This window comes from Protopterus annectens, chromosome 14.part0, assembly GCF_019279795.1.
Source record: "Protopterus annectens isolate FY-2018-M chromosome 14.part0, PAN1.0, whole genome shotgun sequence".
Lineage (NCBI taxonomy): Eukaryota > Metazoa > Chordata > Ceratodontiformes > Protopteridae > Protopterus > Protopterus annectens.
Window position 1 is genome coordinate 525,370,938 of NC_056748.1, and position 21,444 is coordinate 525,392,381.

The 21,444-nt window shown below is 45.6% G+C and overlaps 1 protein-coding gene across 1 annotated transcript in view; it reads right to left on the minus strand.

Moving 5' to 3' along the window:
- SUPV3L1 (Suv3 like RNA helicase) overlaps positions 1 to 21,444 on the minus strand; it is a 1,221,766-nt gene that overhangs the window by 583,105 nt on the left and 617,217 nt on the right. Inside the window, 1 exon segment of the mRNA XM_044056280.1 lies at positions 16,340 to 16,431. Within this exon segment, the coding sequence (XP_043912215.1) occupies positions 16,340 to 16,431 (92 nt within the window).

Consider the following 21,444-nt stretch of genomic DNA (forward strand, 5'->3'; position numbering starts at 1 on the left):
CTGGCATGAGATAAGCCATCTGGGCAGTTGTATTTAAGCTTGCACCCAGGAATATTATCTCTTGAGAGGGCACTAGTTTTGATTTCTTTTCGTTTACTGTGTACCCTAGGCAAATTAGTAATCTTTTTACAAACGCCAGATGCTTTAGTAGAATGTCCTTGCTCTCTGCTTGAATAAGGCAGTCGTCCAAGTAGGGATATATTTGAATTCCTCTTTGTCTGCAAAATGCAATTACTGGTGCCAGGCATTTTGTGAAGACCCTGGGAGCAGTAGATAAGCCAAAGGGTAGTGCAAAGAATTGGTAGTGCATTGAGCCAGCTATGAATCTGAGGTATCTTCTGCAAGATTGTCTGATTGGGACATGCAGGTATGCCTCTTTGAGGTCCAACGTTACGAGCCAAGCCTTCTTGCCCAGCATGGGCAGAAGTTGCTGCAGTGTCAACATTTTGAATTTTGGAACGTCCAGAAAAGTATTTAGAATAGACAGGTCCAGTATTGGTCTCCAGGCTTTGTCCTTTCTGGGTACCAAGAAAAGTCCTGAGTAAAATCCTTGCCCCTGCTCTTGCTGTGGTACTCTTTGAATAGCCCTCATGTCCATATGAGATTAAATTTGCTTTTGTGCCTCTGCCCATTGATTGTGTGGCAGGTCTGGCATACCTTTTGCCTTTGGGAGGGTGTGAAAGTGGAACCTGTAGCCCTGAGAAACAATATTCAGTACCCATTTGTCCTGGGTGATCATGTGCCAATTTTGTGAGAAAAGTGTTAGCTTTCCCCCTAAGGGTGCTGCCAAAAGGTAAGTGCTTGGCATTGGCAGTGGGAAGTCATTGGGACTGTTTCCTATATGGTTGTGATTTGTCTTCTCCGCTTTTGGAGGCAGAAGCACCACATTTTTTAGGCCTGTATGAGCCCTGGGGCTGAGATCTGCCTCTAGGGTGTCTGTATCTGTCTCTTTGTGGCCTGTTTGACACTGGAAAGGACCAATTCTTAGAAGGCCAGTTCCTGCTAAATCTCGTGGCTGAACCTGTAAGAAATCCTTTACTGTCTGCATAGATTTCGCTTTATCCTACATTTTCTTTAACACCTCTTCTGCCTTAACACCAAACAAAGTATCATGCTGTAATGGAGCATCCAATAATTTTGCTTTAACATGATCAGGCAGACTCTGTTCCTTTAACCAAGCATGCCTTTGAATGACAGAGCCTGTAACTGCGGCCCTGCAAGAAGCCTCTAGTGAATCAAAACCACATTGCAAATTATGCTTTCCCACTTGTTCAGCTGCATGCAGTAAATCCTGCATTTCCTTGTTTTCAGGACATTCAGAGTTTGTCAGCATTTTCTGTTTTAGCAGAGACATTAAGTATTGCTGATATTTAAGCATGTGAAACTGGCAGTTTAAAGCCCTTACAGCTAAAGTAGCAGAGGTGTAAATTTTTCCCCCATCTGTCCAGTGCTCTAGAATCCCTATCAGGGGGAACAGGGTTTTCTGCAGTGGAAGCCTTGACCCCTTTGGGACCCTGAGATATAGTTTCTGGGTCAGCAGCAGGGTTTTTATACAGAAATTTATGTGAATCTGGAACCCTGTAGTACCTACCTGGCTTAACTGGTGCAGGGGGTAAAGAATCAGGAGACAGACTGGACTCAGAAAATACATCATCTACAATGTCTAGCACAGGAGGAATAGCAAGAGGTTTGTGTTGAGGCAATAAAAGAAAGTCTCTGAACCTTTTCTTGGATTCTGAATAATCTTGGCTCTCCCAGTGGAAATGCTCCCTCATAGTGTTGCAGGGTTTCCTCAAAAGAATAGTCCTCAGGAGGAGAGGCTGAAGGGATAGATTCTTCAGCATCAGAATCCTCATAGGGAGGAAGAGAATATCCCGGTTCTGAAGAGGAATCAGAAGAAATAGAAACCTGATCAGAGGAATCATAGTCCGTGTCTTGCCTAGGCCTTTTATCAGGAGGGGGATGGGAACCTCTGATCAAAGTAATTAGGTCCTCGGCCATTTTAAGCATCTGTTTCTTAGGCATGGAAGACTGTCCAGGAGAATGCTGTACTTGTTTCTTTGTCTTTAAAGGTGTTTTAGACTTTGTCTTGGTTGCTGAAGTGGTCTTGATAGAAAGCTGTGTAGGTCTGAAAACACCCCCAGAAGCCGATGCCTGCTCAGCGGCTCTGGACCCATCTGAGGGATTAGTTTCTGTAGGCCCAATACCTTGAGTTTCCAGAGGCCTAGTTGTCTCCACATGGGAGTCTGAGGCGGTCTGTGGCTCTGAGGTAGCGGATGTCAGGGGCTGCAAAAGTGCCTCACTGAGAACCAGCGAACCGGCGACTGGCCTAGAAGAGGCTTTGTCGGTTTTAGACCTTAGATGCCTGTCCTTTTCTTTTTCCTTGCGCTTTTTATGAACTCCGGTCGTCAGTTGTTCCGACGGCATTATATAGTTAAACCTTCGGCCAAAGTAATGGAAAGCAAAATCGTACCGACGCTTAATAGTGCGTTGGTTAAATCTAGCACAAAACTGACAACTAGTAACATCGTGGTCAGGGCCTAGGCAAGGAATACAGTAAGAATGAAAATCCTTATGAGGTATTTGCTTCCCACAAGAAATACAATTATTAACTTTTACTGACATCGGTTTGGAGCAAAAAAAAGTTTCCCCAACGGGGTACTTAGCTTTATTGAAGACTTCAGATCTGAAATTCAATTTCGAAAATCTCAGGAGTCGGCCGACCGGCACATGCGAACTGCTTTTGCTTCGGGCACCGCACGGCAAGAAAGACTGAAGAAAATGGTGTCGGCTGCATCTTTTATACCCCTGGCGCACTGACATCAGGGATGAGGCGACAGCAACCGACGCCGGACCACGACTTTGGAATTCAGGCCGACTGCGGGTAGCCTGCCAGCAGGATAACTCAAGTGTAATGACTGCAACAGTGAAACACAATGAACATCACCAGAGAGGTGAGTAGGGTTTTTACACATAAAAGGTGCTGCAGGAGCAGTTCCTTGCAGTCTGCCTGGATAAGAGAGTCATCCAGGTGGGAGCAGTAGATAAGCCAAATGGCAAAGCAGAGAATTGAAAGTGTAATGATCCTGCTCTGAAGAGCAGGAATTTTCTGCAAGATTCCCTTACTGAGATGTGCAGGTAACCATCCTTTAGGTCTAAGGTGACCATCCACGCTTTGTTTGGCAGCATTGGTAGAAGCTGTTGTAAGGTAAGCATTTTGTATTTTGGGATTACCAGGAAAGTATTGAGAAAGGATAGGTCCAGGATGGGACGCCAAGTTCCCTCTTTCCTGGGAACAAGGAACAGAATCCTTTTGCAACTTGTTCTGGAGGCACAGGTTCTACTGCCCCTAGGGCTATTAGGTTTTCCACTTGTTTTAGTGCTTCTGCCCTCTAGTTTGGGGATAGGTCTGGGTACCCTCTTGGGAGGTGGCAGTTCTTGGAAACTGAATTTGTAGTCCTGAGCAATGATTCTTAAGACCCAATGATCTTTTGTTACAAAGTTCCAATTTTCTCTGCAAAGAGATAGCCTTCCTCCTAGCGTTTGGTGTGGTGGAGGCAGGCAGAGATGGGAAAGGTAGTCGTTGAGATTTTTTAGCATACAGGTTGTTTTTGAACTCCCTGTTCTAGTGTTGGGGGGCACTGTTTAGTTCTTTGCTGGCCCTGAGTTTGAGCCCTGGTGGGTCTTGTCCCTACGGGTTTTACCTTGTGCCTGCCTTTTTGGTGCAGGAAAGGACCAGTGTTTAGTGGGAAAATTTCTGCTGAACCTAGGAGGTTGTACTTGAAGAAATCTTTAACAGTCTGCATCGATTTTGCTTGGTTTTCCATCTTTTTTTTAAGTACCTCTTCAGTTTTCTGTCCTAACAAGTGGTCTTTGTCAAGAGGTGAATCCATGATTTTAGCTTTGACATGATCAGGGAGAGGTTGTTCCTTCAACCATGCATGTCTTCTGATAACAGATCTTGTCACTGCTGCCCTGCTAGAAGCTTCTAGGGCATCAAATCCACAAGTGCTTCGCCACCTGAGATGAAGAGTGCAGTAATTCTGCTATCTCTATTATTGGCAAAATCTGGTAAAGTAGAAATTTTCTGTTTCAAAAGTTCCAAAGTGTGCTGTTGATATTTTAACATATGGAACTGACAGTTGATAGCCCTTATAGTTAAAGTTGCAGAGGTATACAGTTTTTTACCCCATCTGTCTAGGGCCCTGGATTCTATGTCTGAGGGAGTAGGATTCTTTGCGGAGGTAGCTTTAACTCCCTTAGGTCCCCAAGTAATCACCTCTGGATCTACTATAGGTTTTCTGTATAGGAATTTATGTGATTCAGGTACCTTGTAATACCAGTCAGGTTTTCTGGGGGCAGGTGGAAGGGTAGCAGGGTTAAGGCTGGATTCTTGGTAATCATCATTTACCACCTCCAAGATGGGTGGGATGGCCAGAGGCCTATGCTGGGGTAGGTCCAGAAACTCTCTTAGTCTTTTCTTGGATTGAGGGAAATCCGTTGATTCCCATTTAAAGTGTTCCCTGAGGGTGTGGAGGGTTTCCCCAAAGGAAAAGTCCTCCAGAGGTGATGAAGAATAGATTCTTCTGCATCTGAGTCTTCGTAGGCAGTAAGAGGATTATCCTCTTCAAAAGCAAAGGAGTCAGATCCCTCTGAATCTAAATCTGAATGGATGTCTGGAGAAGGTTCCCTTTTCCTTTTGGCTGGAGTAGCCTGATTACCCCGGATGAAAGTGATGAGATCCTCCACCATTTCAAGCATTCTAGTTTGAGGAGGGGGAGGAGTAGTGGAATGAAGACTTTTTGCTGTTTTCTATGGAGTGGGTCGAAGTCTGGCATAAGGGGTATCCCTCGGTGCCATCGGTGTGTTAGTCGGAAGAGAGGGCAAAGGCCTTGAAGTGAAATCTGAAGTGCGAGCAAAATCCTCAGAAGCTGGTACCTGCTTAGTGGTTCCAGAACCAACCAAAGGCGAGACAGTTGAAGGATCGTTAGACGATGCAGACATCTGCGGCACACAGGACTCCAAAAGGGTCTCAGTAGAGGCCTGCAAAGTAATCAAGTCTGGCATCAGGGGCTGCGAAAGCACCTCACTGAATTCCGAAGAACTGACGACCCATTTAGCGGTGGTGTCATTGGAAGGCTTGGCCTTATGCAGTCTGTCTCTATCCTTATCTTTACATTTTTTCGGAAGATCTGCGGTTTGCTGACTGATGGATGCCATATCGGTAATCGGAGATGAAAGACGAAAATAAATGGCTACAATCTGAGCTCTACGACGAATAGTTCTAGCGTTAAAGAGGGCACAGAACTGACATTGGGGTACATCGTGATCTGGGCCTAAGCAAGTGACACAATAAGAATGGAAGTCTCGGTGTGATATTTGCTTTCCACAAGTGAGACAGTTATTGGCTTTTTCGGACATCGGTAAGTGCAAGACGGTAAGTGCAAGAAAGAGGAAGGATCCCCAATGAGGTACTTAGCTTTAGACATTTTCAGCTGAAGTTCGAAATCTGGAAACAGCCAACCATCACTGTTGCGAATTGCTTCGACTATGGGCTCCATGGCAAGAAAGACTGAGGTAATGGTGTTGCCTGCTCTACTTTATAGCTCGGACGACCTGCCATCACCCAGCAAGCGACAGCAGCCAACGCACAAAAACTTGACTCTGGTATTCGGTCCGACTGAGGGCTACCGCAGCATGGATAACCCAATGGTGATGACTGCAGCAGTGAGAAATGAAGAACATCGTAGATTCACTATTCTCATGCAAATTGGAAACTGCAGCCAACTGAAGCTTAATAGAAAAACTTGCCCCTTCCTGAAAAAGTGAGGATAAGAACAAAAGAATATCTGGCACAGGAGCAGAAAAGAGTCCAAATTTCTGCTCTTAGCCCAGATACAAAACCTTTTCCATTTGCTACTATAAACCTTTCTGATGAAAGTTTTTTGTGAGGTTAGGATAATACTGTTGATGGAGGAAGCTAGCCTGAACCATTTCAAAATCACTGGAACTAGAGAAACCATGTGGTTAGACGGAGGGTCCAAAGATTGGGAAGAGGGAGCCCCGAATGATGGGAGATCAGATCCTAAAGGGGATCCAGTATCCAAGGGGGATATTTCAGGTGAGACTTTAGTAAGGGAAACCACGGCTGATGAGGCCAGAAGGGGGCAATGAGGATCATGGATCTCCTCAGGCATAGTGCTTTCTGTAAAACCTTGGGGATAAGAGGGATAGAATGGTAAGTGCAGAGGGGATCCAGAGACCAATCGTGGACTACAGCATCCTTCAGTGACTCCCTGGGTGGGGGGGGATCAGGGCGAAGTACATGCTGCATTTGTTGTTGGTTGGGAAGGCAAAGTGGTTGCAGCATAGCTAACCCCAATGAACGAAAATCTGCTTCACCACCATCAGACTGAGGGACCACTGTGAGGACTCAATATGATTCTGCTGAGTGTGTTGGCCAACATGCTGGAGTCCCCGGGTATAAGTGCTGCAAGAAGAAAGCACCTGGAGGATATCGCCCATTTCCACACTCTCATGGCCTCTCTGGACAATGGGTAAGATCATGCCCCCCCCCCGTTTGCTGATATACCAGACCACTGCCATATTGTCTGTCTGAACTGCAATCGTCCCCCAGAGGGGGGCAATCCTGAAAGGCTTGCAATGTTAAGAGGACTGCTCCCATCTCTAGGACAATTATGTGCAATTTCATCTCTACAGGGGACCCATGTGCCTTGAACTGTTCTCTGCTGGAAATGCCCCATTCAGCCCAACAGGGAAGCTTCCATCGTCACCGTGGTCTTGGGAAGAGGGAGGGAAAAGGCCCTGCCTAAAATGGGATCCTGAAACTGAAGCCACCAAAGAAGGTGCCATCTGCACATTGGCATCAATTTTACAGCCATGGACATAGGTTGAGACAGAATGGACCATTGAACCGCCAGGGTCTACTGTAAAAAACCTCATATGGTGTCTTGCTAATGGCACAAGCTGTATGGCTGCAGCCATGGATCCTAGGGTCTAAACAACCAAATGGACTGGAAGATTCAAAAGATTTAAAATTTGCATGACCTGCTCCTGGATCAGCTGTACTTTGCGAAGAGATAATGCTGCAATCTCTGAGACAGAGTCTAGTTGGCCTCTTATGAACTCTAACTTTAGCATCGGGACCAGATTTGACTGACAGGTTCACTGTAATCCCCAGTAGGCTGAACAGAAGTAGGACATATTGGATGGCTTAGGACAGTCAATGCCTCGTGGGTGACATGAAAAGCCAATCATCGAGTTCTGGAAATACCTGGAATCCCTGCATCCTCACGTGAGCCGCCACCACTGCCATACATTTGGTAAACAGCCGGGGGGGGGGGCTGTGAACTGGTAATGATTGGCCCTAATCGGAAGCGAAGGTGCCTCCTCGAGCACCTGTCTATCTTGATGTGATAGTAGGTGTCCTGAAGATCCACTGAGCACATCCTGTCACCCTTGAGTAAGACAGGCAGAATGGATTGAACAGTGACCATCCGGAACTTGAACTTCTTGACTGACAGATTCAACTCGCTGTGGTCCGAAATAGGATGCAGGTCCGTGGTCTTTTTTGGCATTAAAAAGAACAAGTGCAAGTTCTGGATCCTCTTTGTCCTGTTGCGACCTCTTGGATGGCTCTATTCTGAAGAGGTTGTAAAACTTCCTTGAAGGTCAGTCAACTCCCTCTGGCGGGGTGGTACATCGGGGAGGTACCTGCATATAGGAAGGGGTGAAAAAAAGGAAATGAAATAATCCCTGAAAACGATGTTTAACACCCACTGATTGGAGGTGATGCTTGCCCAGGCTAGTGGTTGAAGAGAAAAATGACCCCCCTGACTGCATCCAGGGTACAGCAGTTGGATAAAACCTTCAGGACAGCTGAAAGGACTGCTCAGAAAAGGGTTCCCTGGAGCCCTGATTTTGCAGACCCCCCCCACCTCTATGGTGGCATCTGCCATTGAAACCTCTCCCCCTGCCTCTGAAAGAGGAATCATCAGGAGCATCCTGAAAGGAAGACTGCGACCTCAAGAACCACAGCTTCTTAAGCTCCTTGGAAAACAACAACTCTGAGGAGTAGAAAACTGGAACCCAACTGCTGACAAGGTCTTCCCCTCCTGCTCACTATGGGTCAGAGTTGTTTTTCACAGAGGGTCCAAACAGGGTGGACCTAGCAAAGGGAGCGGTGGTGAAAGGGGCTTTGAAGGGTTCCACAAACCCACATAATCATAACCAAACATGCTACCTTACAGCTATGCCGGTACCTGCTCCTCGAGAGGTAGCTTCCGCAGCATTGGAAATTAACTTCATCGAGGAATTGGCGAAGGCCGCCATAGTAGAAAGCTTGGGAGACACCTTCTTGAAGTCTTTCTCTGGCAATAACTCTAAGGGAAATGGTGAGCTCTTTGACCAAGTCCTTCTGAAGGTGGGTGAACTGTGTCAGATAATTACTTGCCCTCAAGTCCATAGATAGCTGAGGCAAACACACACTTCACATGCTGGACAATCGCTCAAGACTCAGTGTTCAGCTGATGGACGGTGGAGCTCTGCTCCCCCAGCTCCTTTTTGGTGGCAGTGGCAACCACAATACCATCTACAGGGGCTCCTTTGCTCCAGAAGGGTCGGGTCCATGGGAATGCCAAGGAACATATAGGCTCGCTTAGGCACTGGTTCCAGTGTCAGTTTCCTTCCAAGACCAGCTGGTGATAAGATCCACCAACTCATCAGCAGGAAGGGATACCCAGAAGTAGATGGGCCTGTCCCGAACATCTTCAGAAACACAAATTCTTCAGAAGACAGGGACACCATCTACCATCTAGCAGACAGGAGGAGATGGTAACCACACACAACAAACCCAGTCCCACATAGACCTACCACAACTGCAAACCAAACACATAAAAACACAAAGACATACTCAGAGGCTCTAATAAAAAACTTACCAAAACAACAGAGGCTCCCAAAGCAAACATCCAAAAATCCACCACCTCAAAACAAAACACATGCAACACATACTTCAATAAATCAGTGTGTGTCCACCAATCACAGCCCTTAAGGCCAAACACCATGCCTGATACACTAGTAATAGGTGACTCTATAGTCAGACACACTGATGTCCCGCTTACCAGGCTGAACAAGGAGAGGGTGACTGTGAGCTGCCTATCGGGAGCTAGGATCCACCACATAACACACGCACTCAGGTCACTCCAAAGCAAGTACAAATATGACTCCGTCATTGTCCATGTTGGCGTGAATGACCTGAGACGTACCTCCCTGGACTACATGAAAAGAGACACAGAGGAGCTCTCTGATTATGTAGCCCAGGCTGGTATGATCCTGACCCTGAGCAGCATCTTGCCCTCACCAAGAATGATGCCACAATACAAAGACAAGATGATCAGCTTTAATAATTGGCTCAAGTACTGGTGTCATTCTAAGGGGATCCAATGTCTGCCTGTCCGGGATGACATGTTGGACAAGCCACGCTGCTTCGCAAGGGACGGCTTGCACCCGTCACCACTGAGCTTCCGGATATTGGCCAAGGCTCTTGCCACCCCCATAGTGCCTTTTTTAGGCAAAGCTCAAAAGACAAACCCACCTCCTTAGAAAACAAAAAGGAAAAAAAACTAAGGGTAATGCTGCTCAACGCCAGAAGTCTAAATCTCAAGATGCAGGCACTCGATGCACTCCTCAGTGTGGAGAACATCGACGTCTGTGCAGTAACTAAAACCTGGTTCAAGGCTCCTGAGAGCACCCCAGCGCTACCAGGCTATACCTCGTATCATGCTTTTCGGCCCCAAAACCCGGGCGAACCACAAAGGAGGGGAGGTCCATATTCATCAAGGACACCCACACCTCCAGGTTAGTAGCAACACATGAAGCATCAGAGACCATACAGGTGCAACTAACCATAGGCAAAACTGCTATACAACTGGTAGCATGTTACAGACCACCCTCCCAATCTCAGGAACCCCACTCAGCCTTCCTGAAGACATTGGAGGATATGAATGTATCACAAAATACTATCATACTGGGAGACTTCAATTACCCAAACATAGATTGGGTACATTATTCTAGCACTAACACCCTAGCCCAAAGGTTCCTGGAATTCATAAATTCAAATGCACTGGAACAACTAGTCACCTCTCCCACTAGGGGAGATAATATATTAGACCTGATCATCACAAACATGGGGACAAAATGCTCCACACCGGAGGTATACCTCTCACTAGTGAGATCTGACCACAAACTAATCACCCTGGATATACACATCCCACCTCCACCCCCAGCACAAAAGACCACAGTGAAAAACTTCTCAAAAGCAGACTTCACTCTTCTTAAGACTGAGATGGTATCCTTTAAGCCCACTGGGCCAGTGGATACCACATCCCACAATGCCGAATCCTTCACAAATGCTTTCTATGGACATCTCCAAGAATGCATGGATCATGCAATCCCAAATAAATCCAAGTCCCTCTCCACCAAAGGCAAGCGTCCTGTCTGGTGGACCTCAGCCATTAACAAATTGTATAACAAAAGAAGGAAGCTACTGCACGACACAGCAAAATCCCATAAAGGGAAGACATCTCTGATCAACATTAGCAGAAAACTACGTTCTCTCATAAAAACATCCAAGGCCAACTTTGAGAGAAAAATCGCTAAGGACACTAAAGATAACCACAAAGCCTTCTTCAGCTAGGTTAGAAACCTGGGCGGAAACCCTCAGATATGCTCAGAGTTAGTTCACAACAACAAAAAATACACTGAACCCACAGATATTGCCAACATTCTGGCTGACAGGTTCAGTGCAAATTTCTCCCTCCTCACCCCAAAAGAAGAAATACTTATCACAGCTGAATGTAATCTCCCTGTCATCTCAGATGTCCAAGTGAGAACTGCCCTCAACAAAGCTAAAAACACAGCATCAATGGGACCTGATGGTATCCCGGGTTGCGTGCTACGTGAACTCCAAGAGGAGCTAAACCCACACATAAAAATGCTATTTAACCTTAGCCTTACTACAGGATATGTACCTGAACACTGGTGTACAGCAACAGTGGTCCCAATCCACAAAGGGGGTACCTCTACAGACCCTGGGAACTACCACCCCATAAGCTTAACCAGCCTGGTCTGCAAAGCTATGGAAAGAATCATTATGGAACTCATAAACAGAGACATAGGGGACCTACAGACACTTGACCCCACCCAGTTTGGCTTTGTAAAGGGCAGATCCTGCCTTTTGAACCTGGTTGACTTTTCAAACGGTCACTAGAGCCATTGATGAGGGCAAAGCAGTCCATACAGCCTACCTGGACTTGGCTAAGGCCTTCGACACAATACCCCACTCAGGCATCATAGATAAGCTCACCAGCTTAAACGTAAACCCTTGTCACTAGATGGGTTGCAAACTGGCTAAAGGACAGAACCCATAAAGTTAAAATCGCTGGAGCAATGTCAGACTCAAAGCCAGTCACAAGTGGTGTCCCACAGGGATCTGTCCTAGGACCCCTCTTGTTTGGCATTTATTTCTCAGATGTTAAAGCAAACATGGGAGGGTTGTGGCTGACAAAGTTCGCAGATGACTGCAAACTAGGCGCCATAGTCGATACACCAGCGGACACACACATCCTACAAAAAGGCTTCACAGAAACAGACAACTGGTGCCGGAGTCACGGCCTTAAACTAAATGCCAAAAAATGCATAGTCATCCCCTTTGGGAAAAACAAAGTACCCACAAATTATCACAGACAGCAACCCACTGAGTATGGAAAAAGTAATCAGAGACCTAGGGACCCAAGTCAACAGCGACCTCTCATTTGACACCCATGTTGCCAAAGTGGTTAGAAAAACATTCTACCTTGCACACCTCATCATGAAGGGATTCACATCCAGATCCAAGGATGTCATTGTACCCCTATACTCCTCCCTTATCAGACCCATGATTGAGTACAATGCCCCATTTGGTATGTACCTCACCCAGCATTTGCAACAGCTGGAGAGACCACAAAAGTACCTCACCAAGAGGATCAAGGGTCTCCAACATATGTCTTATTCTGCCAGACTAAAGAAACTCCAGCTCTATTCAGTAGCATACCGCCTGCTCAGAGGTGATCTCTGCCTGACGTACAAGGCCATGTCCAATCAGGATCTGATGGACATGCTCCACCTCAAAAAATCCAAATCCATCAGGACCACGAGAGCTAAAGACTTGAACCTTGGCACAAGTATGAATAGGACATGCTGGAGGGGTAGATTCATAACCCAGAGGCTTCCCATGCTTTGGAACAAGATCCCAGTTCATGTTAGGCAGAGCCCCTCACTGACTCTCTTCAAGAGAAATCTTGATGAGTGGATGGGAGATCGTAAGTTTACCCCAGGGGTCACATCTGTGTCACTGTCAGACAGGGGCACAGTAAACTAATTCTATTATATAAGGGGGCCTTCATTGTGTCACTACTAGAAAGAGGCACAGTATTCTAAATCTATTCTGTGCATTTTTGTACCATTTCATGGGGTGGCGAAAGCCACATCACTATGGCTAGGCTTACAAATGCCCCAGGGCAGATAGCCTAGTACTAAACTATGAAACCCCTTCTATCTCAGGATCTCAAGGATGTCCCCCAAAGGAGACATCATCGGGCAGAGATCTGGGAGACCAGTCTCCTTCATCGAGGTCCGTGTCCTCTGTGAGGGACTTCATGGGATAGTCCAAGTGCCTCCTCTTGCACTTTCTCTTAGGAGGTGCCTCTTCTGCGGGGGGGCTCCAGGGAGGACTTGGAAGATGCGGGGACCTCGGGAGGGGAGGAAACCCCCTGAAGGTTAGAATGGAAAGGCTGACCTTGGACAGGATGGGAGGCCTCATCACTCAAAGTAGAGAAGGGTAGGGGTGGATCCAAAGGAGCAGGAGATGTCCCTCCAGTCCTGGAGAAGGTCCTCTCTACCACCCTGAAGGCAGACGGGCTGAAAGATGTCCTGTCCCCATTCCTGGAGGGCGAGGCCACCTGGAAAGGAAGAATGGACCCACACACAGCAACATGACCCCCTGGCCAAGGTCTCCAGGGGAAGGAATCGGTTCGAAAGGCCCGGACCACCCCCTGTCCCTATGGAGCTGGGGCCAACCGCTGTGGCCTGGCGCTCACTCTGGTCCGAGGGTGGGGGAATAGAGCAGGCCAGGCACCCTGATGGAGTCGAGAAAATGGGAATACTCTGTACCGTCAGGATCTGACAGCAGGTATCCAGGATTCTGAAGCCCCTGGAGTCAGAAGAGAATGACGACATGGGACAGGCTCTGCTAATCTGATGGTCTGGGGATGCCAGAAGTCCCAACTCTAGCTAGGCTTTGAGGAATCTCATCATCCTGTCCATATCCAATTGTGGTAAGCTCCTAGACGATCTAGAGGGAGTGGGTAGACTTGGCTGGGCATCCAATCTTAGACTTTGAAGATCTGTGTCTAGTCTCTGGAGTTCAGCTCAGAGGTCTAGGAACTGACAAAAACAAATGCCTGGTGGATCCAGGTGAAGCTGAAACCTCTGTAGCTATAGGAGGACACAACAACCCTTTGGATCCAAAGGCCAAAAGGTAGAAGCAATCGGATCTGATGAACTGGTCGGATTCGAGGAGGCCCTGGGTTCAGTAGAAGAGTCTAAAGAGCTGGGATTCAAATATCTCAGATCCGAGATAGCCTGGGCTGTAGTCAGATCCAGAGATCTAGGATCTGACAACCTAGGTTTTTTGAAGCAATCAAAGAAATGGAGGGGACCTTCAGTGGGGGGCATAAGGAACCCCCTGAACTATACCTTTAAGCAGTAACTTAATACGGTGTTCTGCTAAAGCCCTGGGATCAAATGCAGCACAGATGTCGCATTCGACCTCCAGGTGAAGAGCCACTAAACAATACAAGCACTCCTCCTGTGAGTCAGAATTGGGCATCTTTCAACCGTAAGAGGAGCGCTTCTTAAACCTGGAGGGATTCTCAGACATAACTGAAAGATTAACAAACACAAATGAATGAAAACACAGTAATACTACCCTAAGAAAGACTTAAAACAGTCTAAGAAGAAAAAAAGGCACCAAACTCTTAAATTACAAAAGGCTAGGATGTCTAAGGAAGGGGAGGTGAAGAAACGACTACTGACACTAAAGTTCAAGTCTAAAGTTCAAGTTTAAACTAACTTTAAGCTAAGCTGAAAACAGGTATAGAAAGTACTTATCTGAGCGAAAGCCAAGGATCACATCTGTAGCAGAACGTGGGAAACGAGATCTGGGGGTTACAGGGCAGCAGGGGATTATGGGAGAGGAGGGCTTGAGCTTTGGATCTGTCTAAGCTAAAGTTGCTGTCTCAGATCTGGTATCGGATCCAAGGGATAAATTGTATATAGATATATATATATATATATATATATATGCAAGACTCAACAACTGAGAGAGATGACAGGGGCTCCATTTCACAGATAGGAATCAGGATGATGTTTCAGTGTAGGTAGGGAAGGGCTTATCTCCAGTCAAGGGACATTTGACAACTACAACAGATCCCGGCTGGAAGAAGGGATACATCTCCACACTTCCTTTAGAAAATGGGGAGTGAAGACAGCACTGGCATTATTTTAGTAAGGTATCAGCATTCATTTGAAACATTACTGCAGTAAGTTTGCTACAGTCTAACAACAGATTTCTAGCAGTTATTTTCAAAGACTGCATTTGCACATCAAGTTTTGCAATACTAATCTCTTCAGAAGTTCCATAACTAGAGAAATTACTAACAGCACAGGTAAACAGTGTTTCTTTTTTTTTTTTTAAATCAAAACGACTTCTGCAAATCCAGTTAATACCGCGGCTTAAAGTACGGACCACATCTTCTTATGCTGTTGGGTTACTGCTCTGATATTTTGTAAACAAGATGCCAAAACCCACTACATGCCATCCAACTAGATGTAGAAAACAACAGTTAAACTGCAGCCAGAACCTAGCTTCCCTTTGTAACACGATACAAATTTTACAGCATACAGAGCACACCTACTAATCAAGCTTCTTTTAGGAGATCTCTACAATATAATGGGATACTCGAATAAGAAATAGCCAAGGTCATAAAAGCCTACAGTACAGACCTCCTCTGTGATGGGGAGTGTGGTGAGCATTTCTGCTCCCATAAGCGAGCTTCAGTGACCAGCTCAAGGACTGGCAGACAAAGAATTCCATACATCCACCACACAAGATAAAACAGGAATCAAAATAAGCAAAGGACTGAAAAACAGGGTGTCTACACTGTGCAGGCACTAGGTAATTAGAGAAACACCTGGAGGGGTAACTTGGTTTCAAGGTGTTAACATTTAATTTTAAAGTTGGCTAAGATTAAAACCATCAGTAAGGTACAAAAGTAAATCCATCAACATCTATCCTCAAGTGCTATAAACATAATCCAACTAAGTTAAAGCCATCTGATGAGGTTACAGATTTGAAAGCTCATACACTCCAAAACTATACAAATTGTAGTCATGAGCCACACACAAACTACCACATCCAGAATGTAAGGAGCAGCTTTTGGCATTGCTAAGGCATTTGAAACCAGAATACTGTGATCCCTAGGAGGAGCTGCTAATGACTATGGTGAAGCAGGTGTTGGATAGTAATATAATGCAAACTCTACAAAGAGTAATGAGATATAAGGACTGAACCCTGGGCCTTGGTTCATACTGCTCTGCAAAGAATGTTTCAAAACTGCAAGGAGTGATTCCAAGGGCAGATCTAGCTACCCGGTGGTAGGAACATTGGCTCTAGATGATATCACTGCTGCTGTGACACCCCTGGCACGATGTGTAAAAATGAAGCAAAAGGGGGTTGTGGTTAGATAGAGGGATTCTATGGGTCAGTCTAAACTACTGCAATAGAAACAGGAGGCATGGTTTATTTAAAGAATCGTGTACCACTGGGGAGGGGGGTTGAAACAAAGCACATACAGCTCAATGTATGAGTGCATAACCCCCAAAAATGCCCATTTTAAGCAGCATGCTGCCATTCACACAGTAAGCACACACAATTCTTGGACCATGCTTGACAGTTAAGCTTTTTTAACACATGTAACAGCTAAACAGCCCTTGCAAAAACATTGCGAAATGTTTACTTCTGTGGAGTAGACTACAGTCAATACTGCATATTTTTATCCTTTCCAAACAAACCATTGACAAGAACATAAAGACAAAGCTGTTAACAGCTGCTTAGTCAAAGAGATGCATAATTTTAGTAAAAAAGTATACCATTCAAATATCTGGCCTTGGACACAATACTGAAACTGCAATGACTATAGTAAAACTTGGAAAAGGCACACACCTCCACCTCTTCTCCAGTTGTATACATGAGTTCAGTAACAAAGTTCACAGCTGCAGCCTCACCACAAACGTGAATCTCTTCTGCACACAGTCCTGAAAAATAAAAGCAATGGCTCAGATGTCTTTGTGTTTAATAGCTTTTATCTCAACACCCTAAACAACTTGCTTTGAAAATGTGTTTTTGGATAATATACTGTTTATTAAGAGAACATATATGCTCACAGTTTCACAGGCAGAGGACTATCAAGGAGTACATCCCAATTTCCCAACTTCCCTGGAGCACTGTCTGGTTAAGTGACTTGCTCAGAGTACTACAGTAGGCAAATGGAAGCTGTGGCAATCAACCACAGACTACAGGAAACAACTCATTAACAGCTCATAGCCTTAATCCTCTGCATTAACTGCTATTGGATTTAGATATGAAAAGGAAATAAATCAGCTATTTAAGGGAAATGAAGTCTCTAATAAAAAAAACTACACCTACATGAGGCTCTCGACACAACAGTGGATTTTGAGACTGTGGATGTACACAGTAAGTATTTCTATGTACAACACTGACAAGCACTTTAAGACAGATTACTGGGTTTTTCTTCACTAAATGACTACCCACTCACATGATGTGCCAACAGCAAAGCTAAAGACTGGGATGCAAAGCTGCTGCACCTATCAGAAGTGTTATATCAAAATAAAATAATGATCATGAAGGCAGAGCTTAAGTGCTGTATCACCTGCGGAAGGGAAGTCTAGTGCTTCAACAGCGTAATGATGAAAATCTACTGTTCTTGCTCAATACCTCATAATGGCAACAGGTATGCTCTTAGTGCTAATAGATGATTTACAAAGGAACCCTTCATTTTAAAAGGCTGACAGCTACATTCAGCCTCTCAACCATTTACAATTTATAGGCTTACAGTAGGCTACTAAACAGATCATTTGTAGCTTAGTCTCAAAACCTCATTTCATAAGTAACCTTACAACAAACAAGGACCTAATTCCTCTCCCTTTCAATGAGAAAAAAGCCCCTTCTCCATATCTTTACTCATGTGTGCTAACACTAACCCTGCCGCTGCCCCAACCTCAGCACAGCACATTACCTTACTGAAAACCCTTTCACTAACAGTACTACTCTTCAGAAAAATTACATCTACATGTACTGTTAGTTTTTTTTAGGTGATCAATCAGAAAAGGAAAGCATTAGTTTTCCTTTTGCAATTGGTTTATGTTTGGCAATTGTTTTTTCAATTTTAAGTTGTGACATGCAGAAACCAATGTAATGTGCATCAAGCTTTCTACACAATGGTACTTATAATGCCATACACAGGAAGTACAATGGTAAGGAACTTACTATAAACAGAAGTTTGAACGCGATCACTGCTGCAGTAACCATAACCCTTGGAACTTCAGTCAGAGAAGTCATGAAATCCAGACTGACTTCCACATTATTGTGCCCTTCCACCTACCAGCGAGACAGGCATTCGCACCCATAAGACATCAGCATCTTCTCCATATAAAAGTGATTTCTGTCCTTACCAAACGGTTCTCTCTCTGGCCCATGAAGCGAACGGCTGATGCTCATTTTCTGATTTCTGGGCCTAACTCTTGTCTCAGCAGTCTTACCATGAACCACAGGACCAACAAGGATCTCTGAATGCTGTCTCCCCCAACTACCCAGACCTCTGAAAAGAAGAGGCCTTACAACTGAAGCAGATGTGGATAATGATGGGAGAAATGGGGACCCACTACAGCCCTAGAAAGCTCAAAGAGAGGAAAGTGGGTGGGAAGTGGGACTGTAATACTGATACCACTTGGACATCTACTACTAAGGCAAGTTTCTTCCACAGAAGTAGTATGTTCACCATAACAGATCACTGCTGAAGTAGTCATAACCCTTGGGGCAATTCTCAGAACTATTGTCTTAAATGGCAGTCGATTTCCTGAAAGATACTGCAGGAAGCCAATAGCAAATCTCTGCCCTGTTTCTCCTGGAGGTGATACCCACTTTGCAGTGGTTGGAAAAAATGTGTACACGAGAGAAAGTGGCTGCCTGCAGGATGGTATGGTATCCACCCTTAGAAATGATCAAGTAGCAGCATTACTTCTTGTTTCATTTCTCCAAGTCTTTTGGGGTTCTAATACCATAGGTTCATGGGTAGATACTAGGCTATCTGCCCGAGAGCATTTATAAGCCTAGCCAGAGTGTGCCGGCTTTCGCCGCCCCATTGATTAATTAACTGATCCTCTGTCAAGCAGAGCCAATGAAGTGATCCCAGGGGTGTATTTTCTGTTACCCATCCACTCGTCAAGGTTTCTCTTGAAGAGTGTTAGTGAGGGGCACTGCCTGATGTAATTTGGAATTTTGTTCCAAAGCATGGGGAGTCTCTGTGACAGGAATCTATCCCTCCAGCATGTTCTATTTATTGTTGCGGCGAGGTTTAGCTCACTAGAGCACGTGGCTCGCAGTGACTTGGATTTCTTTAGATGGAGCATGTCCATCAATTGTGAGTTGGACATGGCTTTGTAAGTCAGGCAGAGATCACCTCTGAGTAAGCGACATGCCACTGAGTACAGCTGGAGTTTTTTCAGTCGGGCTCCATAGGACATATGTTTGAGACCAGTAATCCTCTTGGTGAGGTACTTTTGTGGTCGTTCCAGCTGTTGGAAGCGTCTTGTGAGGTACATCCCAAATGGGGCATTGAACTCTATGATGGGTCTAATGAGTGACGAGTAGAGGGGCACTATAACCTCTTTATTTCTAGATACAAACCCCTTTAGTAATTAGATGGGCCACATAGAAGGATTTCCTAACTACTTTGGCAATATGATTGTCAAAGGAGAGATTACTACCTACCTGGGTCCCCAGATCTCTTATTACCTCTTCTGTATTAAGGGGGCTGCCACCTATGTGGTAATTCGTGGGTGTTTTGTTTTCCCAAATGGGATGACTATGCATTTTTTGGCATTTAGCTTGAGGGCATGACTTTGTCACCGGGTGACCGTCTCAGTAAGGCCCTTTTGGAGGATGTCCGTGTCAGCCGTAGAGTCAATTATGGGTCCCAGTTTGCAGTCATTGGCGAACTTGGTTAGCCATAGTCCTCCTGTGTTTGCCTGTACTTCTGAGAAGTATATGCCGAACAGTAGGGGTCCCAGGACTGAGCCTTGCAGGACCACTTGTGATTGGTTTAGTCTCGGACCTGGAACCCGCTATTCTTACTGTGTGAGTTCTGTCAGCCAGTTGGCAAACCATCTCGTGACGTAGGGGTTTATGTTCAGGCTGGTGAGTTTTTCTGTAATACCAGAGTGGGAAATGATGTCAATAGCCTTGGCGAGGTCAAGGTAGGCTGTGTGAACCACCTTTCCCTCGTCTATGGCCTTGGTGACTGTCTCGAAGAAGTCAACCAGGTTTAGTAGGCATGATCTGCCCTTAAAACCGAACTGGGTCGGGTCAAGTGTTTGGAGGTACCCAATGTCTTTGTTAATGAGTTCCATGATGATGCGCTCCATAGCCTTGCAGACCAGGCTTATAGGGCGATAGTTACCAGGGTCAGCTGTGGCCCCTCCTTTGTGGAGAGGAATAACCACTGCTGTGTGCCATTCTATAGGCACGTAGCCTGTGGAGAGGCTGAGGATTAACAGTGTGTTTAGGTGGGGGGTTAGTTCGTTCTGTAGTTCGTGCAAGACGCAGCCGGGGACACCATCTGGTCCCACTGACGCTGTGTTTTTGGCTTTTGAAAGGGCTTTCACCTGCGCGTCTGTGATTTTTGGGACACTACACTTTTCCGGTATTGTTGTGGGCCCTTTTAGAGGTGAGAGGGGGGTGACGTTTGCACTGAATCTGCAAGGATGTTGGCAATATCTGTAGGTTCAATATATTTTGTGCTATTTTGCACTAGTTCAGTGCATATCTGCGAGTTGCCACTTAGATTCTTAACATAGCTAAAGAAGGCTTTGCGGTTATCTTTTGAATCCTTGGCTATTTTTCTTTTGAAGTTAGCCTTGGATAATTTCATGAGGGGCCTCAGTTTCTTACGGATACTGATCAGGGATGTCTTTCCTTCTTGGGATTTGCCTTTTTCCTGAACTAGTTTCCTCCTTCTATTGTATAGCCTTCTTTATTGCAGGGGTCCACCAAACTGGTTTCCTTCTCTTAGAGGAGGGAGTCTTGGTTTTGCTAGGGATGGCACGATCCATGCATCCTTGTAGGTGCTCATAGAGTGCATTTGTAAAGGTTTCTGCATCTTGGGCAGTGTTATCCTTTAGCGTGGGGGTTGTGAAATTTACCACCTCTGTCTTAAGTAAGGTGAAGTTTGCTACAGAAAAGTTTTTTACTGTGGTTTCCTCAGTTGGGGGTGGTGGTGGTGGGGTGTGGACATCCAGAGTGATTAGTTTATGGTCTGATCTAACCAGTGACGGGTTGACCTCCGGTGTGGAACACCTGTCACCCATGTTGGTGATGACCAGGTCCATTATGCTTTCACCTCTGGTAGGGGAGTTTACCAGCTGATCCAGGGGGTTTGTTGATGAATTCCAGGAAGCGCTGGGCCTGGGAATTTGTACTCTAGTAGTTTTCCCAGTGAATGGTAGGGTAATTGAAATCGCCCAATATCAGGGTGTTTGGTACGACCTTCATGTTTTCCAGTGTCTTCAGAAAGGTGGAGTGGTGGTCCTGGGTCATGGAGGGTGATCTGTAGCAGGCCACAATTTGCACTGCAGATTTGCCCGATGTTAGTTGCACATGGATAACCTCAGAGGTATCATGCTGCACCACTAACCTGGAGGTGTAGGTATCCTTGATGAATATGGATACACCCCCTCCCTTGTGTGTTTCGGTCTGTGTTCTGTGGCCGAAACGTGTGGTATGAGTTGTAGCCCGGTAGCGCTGGGGTGCTTCCTGCAGCCTTGAACCAGGTTTCAGTTACTGTACAGATGTCAATGTTCTCCATACTGAGGAGTGCTTCCAGCACGTGCATTTTGAGATTTAAACTCCTGGTGCTGAGTAGCATAACCCTCATTGTTAATTGTGCTGTTTATGGAGGTGGGTTTGACTTTTAAGCCTTGCCTAAAAAAGGCACTATGGGGGCAGCAAGAGCCTTGGCCAGTATTCAAAAG